Genomic DNA, 7,434 nt, shown 5'->3' with positions numbered 1-7,434 from the left:
AAACAGAACATAACCAATTCAACTATTTTAAACTTTTAAGATCGAAGTACATTTTTCTTGTACGTATTTGCTGATCTCAAATCTTTTCGCGTATCGTATTTTATTGACTCTTTTCAATTGCAAGATTATTTATTGTATGAAATTGGTGGTTTGATGCTTAAAACTTGAAATCTTACATTAATTTAATTATTATGATGGATCAAAAGGTAATCTAAACAAATATAATTTCTCTTAATAGAAAAAATTAATCTCGAGTCTGTTCATTCATTCTTATTTTTCTGAAGGTGGAGAGGGCTAGTGAAGGAAATGACGAAGGCAAAAAAAAAAAATTTTCAATTCAAAGTGAAAAAAAGATTAGTTGAGATACAACGAACAATAATATATTTTAAATTATTTTATCTTTTTTATATATAATTATGAAATATACATGCACTGACCTAATATAATAAATTAATTATATTAATAATTATTTTTTTTAATGAATATGGCATATCCAAAAGTGGTAAAACAAAATCGACGGAGGGAGGATGTGTAGTGTTTGAGAAAATTATGAATCAAAATGAAAGCAGAAAAGAAATTGTCCGATAAAAACAAAAGGACAAAAAAAAAAAGATGAAACAGATGGCAGCAAGTTATTGTGCCACGTAGGATCGTGTTCCTCCTCACTGGGAACTCGACAGATCCCTTATCAAAAATTGGAACATAGTGCCAGTTAAACGCTGCATTTCCCCAAAAAGGAAACCCCCTCACTTCCCTTATTTTGCTCTGATCCATCAATGTCGAACTTCCTGTGGGTTTTTGTCTTCGTGGCTCTAGGGATCAGCTCCGAGGTTCTTCTCGCCGACAAGTCAGTAAAAAAATTCTCCTAATTCACCTGCATTTTAATCTTATAATAATAATAATAATAATAATATTTGATCTCTCTTGTTTTCTCGTTAATTGGTTCCCTGGTACTTTATAATCATGGCAACGCTGCTCATGATTTTTGAATTCAAACATCTTTTGATCCGAGTTACTGATGTTTTTTTAATTTGGATATTCATAGTTTTTAAGGTTACTTAACAGTAGGATTGAGGTAAATTATAAGAATATTCATGGAATCCAGGTAGATAGGGGATTTTGTGCGCATTGCTGAAACTGAATACGGCCACACTAGTATGTTGTACATTTAATAACAATAATGTAACCACCGTTTAATCTATAAAGAAATGGATCTTGGGTCTTACTCAATCGGAAAGCTAGGTCAAGAGGGGTGGATTGTCTTCAACACAATCCATACCCAGATTCCTAATGGGTTATGGAAAATAGTATAACTTGCCCTTGCCTATTCCACTCCACCCCGCGCACACCCTTAAAGTTTCAGTCTTCTGAGCTTAAAAGCTTATATGGGTCTGTTAAAAATGCTGGTTTTTAGTATTGGGAATCTGGAAAAGAACCTGATCTATTCCCTCAATTTCAAAATAAGTGTTGTTTCGCATAATCAAGAAGACATTAGTAATGTTCTTCAAATTTTATCCTTATTTTAATAAAGGAAGTTTTATATAACCAAGAAATTATTAAAGAGCTACATTTTTTCAAGGTATTTGTTAAGGGTCAGTTAGTAAAAATACATCTTGTTTTCAAGAAATGAATTGTTTTCTTAAGGGATGTGGCCAAGCTAAAAACACCACTTATTTTGAAATGGAGGGAGTGTCATATTTTGAAGGGTAGCCTTGGACTAATTGGTTAGGTTGTTGCCATGTGAGCAGGAGATCACGGGTTCAATCCTTGGAAATAGCCCCTGGCAGAAATGCAAGGTAAGACTGCATATAATACACCCTTGTGGTGGGGCCCTTCCCGGACACCGCGTATAGCGGTAGCTTTAGTGCACCGGGCTGCCTTTTTTTAGGGAGTGTCATATTTTCCTCTACTTGTGGTTTTCGAGAGACATTTTTCGATTGTACTGCAGAAGATGTATTATTAAATAAGTTACAAGCTGCATATGATTAAATGTAAGAAGAGCAATGATAATCGTTAATTTTTAGAGTGATTTTAATAAATGGTGCTTTACATGACTACTACAATTTGTTTCAGTAGCCGAAAAGAATTGAGAACCAAGGAGGTGAATGGGGATGGCATTATACAGCTGGGCCATCCTGTACGCTCTAACAGATTTGATCCCTCACGAGTCGTTCAACTCTCTTGGCGACCAAGGTCAGGTAGTCTATTCAATCATTACCTGGTTGCTTCTGCAATATGTTGTGGCATTTAAAGAAATTTCAAAAGCCAAACAATTCTGCATTTAAGTAAGTTTACCAAAACAAAAGTTTCCTTTGTTACGTTGGTGTATTGAAGGAATGCTTGTTTCGCTTCCTGGTTTTCTTGATGAGATTACTTGAATAATTCTCTGTATTGAGGAATAATGAAACATTTTTTCTTGAAATAGGGTTTTCTTGTATAGAGACTTTCTGTCAGCAGAAGAGACTGATCACTTAATCTCTTTGGTAAATCCGTGCCGTGCAACTTGTACTGTATACCTTTTGGCTTAGAAAGTTTTCTAATATGTGTCTTTGTATGAATGAATTTTTATAGGTGCATGGAAAGAGAAATAGCTCCACAAGTGATAATGCTTCAGTGGATGCAGTGAAGTTTCCAACCACGGGTATTCCTATAGATGCAAAGGTAAGTTCTTGTTATCTACACGATGCTTTATTTGAGCTAATGCTTTGTCAGAGCATAGATGTGACCAAGCCTTTGTGTTGGACCATATTTTAACAGCTAAAAATACAATACTTTATGTATATAAAGTTTAAACTTGTAAACTGAAGATATCAGTAATCATGCATTAGGGTTCTATAAACTCTTCCTAGTGCCTACCATGACAGCGGACTCCATGCTCACTAATCTTGCTGGCAGAGAAAGCAGTTCATGTTGATAAAACTCCGTATTCAGTCCTCATAACATGTTCCTTGATACTGTTCTTTAAATTCTAGGACCCTATTTCCTCAAGGATTGAAGAAAGGATCTCAGCTTGGACCTTTCTACCTAAAGGTAATTTTTATTGCCAGATTATATTAAGTTCCATTTGTTTCTTTCTAGGTACCCCTCCCAACTGAAGGGTTGGAGTCTACCTTTTCTCTGTTGTATGACTGACCGCTATCATCCTTGCCTTTGCCTTTAGGAAACAGTTGGCCTTTGCATGTTCTGCATTCTGAGGGTGAGAAATCAAAGGGGAATTATGGTTATTTTGAGAGGGACTCTGCACTGAAGTCCAACGAACCATTAATGGCGACTGTTATTTTGTATCTATCAAATGTGACACGGGGTGGTCAGATCCTCTTCCCTGAGTCAGAGGTTAAAGAGAGCTTTGTTGTATTTAGTTTTGTAATGATATCTTTGCTGTTTGTACTTTTATTCTAATTCATTCGAACTCTTGGTGCAGAATAAGATCTTGTCCGACTGTACGAAGTGTAGTGACACCTTAAGACCAACTAAAGGAAATGCAATTGTGTTCTTCAATGTCCACCTAGATGCATCTCCTGACAAGAGTAGCTCCCACGCAAGATGCCCTGTTACTGACGGTGAAATGTGGTATGCCATCAAATTCTTTTATCTCAGGAGTATTACTGTACAAAAGGATCCAGTTCAATCAGATGATGACACTTGTACTGATGAAGATGAGAACTGTGCTCGATGGGCTGCTACCGGAGAGTGTGAAAAGAATCCTGTTTTTATGGTTGGTTCTCCTGATTATTATGGTACATGCAGGAAAAGTTGTAACGTGTGCTGATTTTTTATGTAAACAATTTTTTGTACCTTCACTGGCGTTGTTTGTGACTAAAATCTTCTGATTAATATACTCAGGAACTACTCTTTCTTTTTTCTTTTATGTTGCCAACTATATTGTGCAAGTGTGGCATACAAATAGACTGTTGGCTCTTTTGAAGACTTGGCCTTTCCCAGCATAAAACAGACTATGCCACTGATACTTGTATGGTTTTCTAATGAAATTACAATATACCATTTGGTAGATAGAGGAGGAAGCGGTTTTCCAAGCATAATTTTTCCAAGTATACACCATTTTCCTGTTTTACTTCCCCCCAAAATAATCTTCATGGCATTTACAAGCCAGAAAATAGCGTTGCGTTAATGGAGTAATCTATTTAGACTAATTCTGCAAGTTCATGCCATGCTGAGAGTTGACATGGATAGAGCTATCGAAAGAACCCGACATCAGGTGTGATAACTGCTGGCAGCAGCTACATGACATAGGATCATACTGTGAGCCGCAATGGACTGGGCTCCCTTTCTGAGTCACCAGCACTACAAATTTTAGTCTTTCTCACCTTTTTTTTTTTTTTCCTTTTAAAGGTTTTATTCGGCCAAACCAAGACACATACAATAAAACAGATGAAATATATTGGTATATGAATTTCAAATTTTATTTATTTTCCTAAATTTCAACCTTTAGATAGTTCCCCTCAGCAGTTCTCAAAAGCATGATAATAACAACAACAAACCCAGTGTATTCCCACATAGTGAGGTCTGGGGAGGGTAAAATGTACGCAGTCCATACCTCTACCTCTAAAGAAGTAGAAAGGTTGTTTCCGATAGACCCCCGGCATTACATCCATGAATGATAGATAAAATAAACTATGTAGATATCTTTCATAATCTTGACAACCTTAAAATTGTAGATAACTGCCTCAACCGTTCCACTTTGCAGTGTGTCATGATCGCAGCAAAAGCAAGGGAATTAATCTCAACTCCTTGATTGTGAGATGGATCATGCAAAATTGGTGCCTTAGGACTGATGGGTTGTTGTAAGAGGTACGTAAAAGCAAACATAAATTTTATTTGTTGCTTATTAAGAAAAGATTCAACAAGTACCTATTATAAGGTACTAGAGTTTCCACCACATCTACAGTGTAACGCGCATATTCTGGTTGCCATTTTTTTTCAATCTTTGTTTCATTAGGAGGAACATGAAATATACTTTTCTTCCAAAAATACATAATGAAAGTTGAACATTCAGATTGCTACAAGATGCCAAAGTTTTTGCAGCTGATATACTACATAGACGGAAAGCGGTCAAAGCTGAGGCTAGAATTTAATATAACATCTTTCATTTTTAGTAAATTTAGAACATGTGACCAACTATTGGGTAATGGAAGACAGAGTTGACAATTTTGGGTACTTGTAGTGCTCCGAAGCCAAGTCCCTTAAGTGCTCGAAAGCATGATACTTCCTCCTTTTCAATTGATGTTGTAAATTGTTGAATAAATAATATAACAAAAAATAATTTTTATAATTTGTGATAATAAACATGTCTGTTGAAGATTTCTTGTAATATGTAGTTAGTTTAATTATAGGAATTGCATCATAATTATAGGAATGGGATCAGATTCATAGGATTTTCTTTTTGTTGATTCTTTTCATAGTTTGGTGTCTATGTATGTGTATCTTTATTACATAATTAGACATCAAAGGCCCGTGCTAATATATATATATATATATATATATATATATATATATATATATATATATATATTATTTTTTTGTCTTAATTTATGCGATACAAATATAATTTAGATCATTAATTATTAAAATAATATAAATTTTTAATTATTGTGATTTATAATATTTTTTCTTCTATTCTAATTTAAGTGATATTGATATAAGTTCGAGAGTCAATCGAATATTTTATATCTTTTATATTTTTAAGTTGTTAAATATGTGACTTATAATGATTTTAGCATAATTTTTCAATAAGATATTAATATTATTATTTTTTTATTACCTAAATGACTTATACTGATTAATTATAGGTGATATAGTAAAACTATGATTGAAATAAAACGTTCATAATTAATTTGCCATTTTATATTTAATTTATTATTTTTATTAAATATTATTAATTTTTGTATACTTAAATGACTTATAACTATTAATTAAAGGTAATATAGTAAAATTACGATTAAAATAAAATGTTAATAATTAATTTATTATTTTTATTAAATATTATTAATTTTTTTTTATATTTAAATGAGTTATAATAATTAATTAGAGGTAATGTAGTAAAGTTCTATTCACATGGCACACATCGAGGATCTGCGTGCTTATCCCCGTTTATAAGTAAGTAGAATATCACAGCTTAGGCTTGTGATCTTGCATTCGACGACTTCTGCTGTCCAACTGAAAGAGGTTGGTATTTTTAATAGATCATTGTTAAGCGATCATTTTAAGTCAGCACCACCGTCGAAGGAGGCAGATCATCGTTTCCAGTCGTACCATTCGTCGTTGGCATTTGGTTGTTAAGAGAGTGGCCTTTGGGCGTCACTTAAAGTTCTCGACTGTTCGTCACGCGCCAGCGCGGGCACCGACATAATTGTTCAAAATTTATTGTTTCAGTGTCGGATCTTCAGTTCCGGCGTACCCCAGGTTTTCCTTTTTATTTTCTGTGATTAAGATCTGATTTTTTGTTTCGTGCTGTTGCAAGTATTGATTTGTGCTCTCTATACCCCATAAATATTGTTGGTTCTTTATTATTGGTTCCTTCGTTGCCTGTTACTTTGTTTGAACTATGGGATTTCAGTCTCGGCTTCATCGACCTGGAAAACATTTCCAGCTTGTAATTAGCAAGTATTCTTCATTATCTTTATGAAGAAACAATTCGTTGGACAATCTGCTAGTTGTTCTACCATATTGTTGCAAGAAACACGACACTTTACTAATCTATGACAGTAGACAGCCGAAGAAAAAGAGAGCTGAAAGAAATCACACAGTTTTTCTTTTTTGGATGACCATTCCCACACCTCAACTAATTCCATGGGAAATCTAAACCTCCTATTAGCAACACAACAGGTACTAGAACTCTGTCCACCAAGACTGAGACAAAGAAGAAGAAATCGCCTGGTGTTGTTTGTGTCTAACATAGCAATGGTTGAAATCCGCCACTTATTTAATTATTGTTATAACTTATCAAAGCAAAAAATTAATTAATCGAAACTATTTACAGCAAAGGAAAACAGAAGTTGAAAATTTGATAGTTAACTTGTGAAATCCAACAGTTATTCTATCAGTATCCTTAAACCTTAGTGTAAATTTAGGTGGTTAGCAAATTGGTAATTATTGTCTAGTGTAAGAAAAACAAGGACATGAATGGAGATGGAGATACCTGTCTGCCGGAATTTGATTGCTGATGGACGGAGAATAGTAAACACTTTTGTAGAGACAGAGGGGAGGGGAGAGGGCAAAAAGCTTGGGGATACTATTTGGGCTTAATACTGGAGAACGCTAACAATGAATTAAAAGTTTTGAAATTTCTAATTCCATCAAAAATATTTTCTTACGAAATAACTTGGTTTTCTTATTTATTTTCTACTATTTGACTAGGGGTGCACATAAATACTGAAAAACCAACATATCGAACCGAATCAATTTATTTCAATTTTG

At 34.1% G+C, this 7,434-nt stretch overlaps 2 protein-coding genes across 7 annotated transcripts in view; both read left to right on the top strand.

Annotated features, from left to right (window-relative positions):
• The first annotated feature begins 591 nt into the window (after window positions 1-591).
• LOC107863265 (probable prolyl 4-hydroxylase 12) lies at window positions 592-3,863 on the top strand. Of its 5 annotated transcripts, none has more exons than XM_016709108.2 (8): window positions 630-847; window positions 1,749-1,796; window positions 2,077-2,193; window positions 2,426-2,483; window positions 2,572-2,661; window positions 2,973-3,030; window positions 3,161-3,333; window positions 3,422-3,863. In XM_016709108.2, exons 1-8 carry the CDS (start codon window positions 777-779, stop codon window positions 3,767-3,769), a joined length of 963 nt encoding a protein of 320 aa, XP_016564594.2. In that variant the 5' UTR covers window positions 630-776; the 3' UTR covers window positions 3,770-3,863. The 5 variants fall into 5 exon arrangements, with proteins under 5 accessions (XP_016564595.2, XP_016564594.2, XP_016564593.2 ...); XM_016709107.2 differs by having other exon boundaries at window positions 631-847; window positions 2,074-2,193; XM_016709109.2 differs by lacking the exon at window positions 1,749-1,796 and having other exon boundaries at window positions 592-847; window positions 2,074-2,193.
• Window positions 3,864-6,044: 2,181 nt separating this feature from the next.
• LOC107863264 (mediator of RNA polymerase II transcription subunit 21) overlaps window positions 6,045-7,434 on the top strand; it is a 9,462-nt gene continuing 8,072 nt past the window's right edge. The window contains exon 1 of one of the 2 annotated variants that reach the window (XM_016709105.2): window positions 6,045-6,420. The gene's annotated coding sequence lies outside the window, so the exon portion shown is untranslated. The remainder of the gene's footprint in view (window positions 6,421-7,434) is intronic. The other variant, XM_016709106.2, reaches the window with a different exon arrangement.

Source organism: Capsicum annuum, chromosome 3 (genome assembly GCF_002878395.1).
Source record: "Capsicum annuum cultivar UCD-10X-F1 chromosome 3, UCD10Xv1.1, whole genome shotgun sequence".
Taxonomy (NCBI): domain Eukaryota; kingdom Viridiplantae; phylum Streptophyta; class Magnoliopsida; order Solanales; family Solanaceae; genus Capsicum; species Capsicum annuum.
Note: the sequence above shows the minus strand (reverse complement) of the source record. Positions and strands in the feature narration are given on the sequence as shown.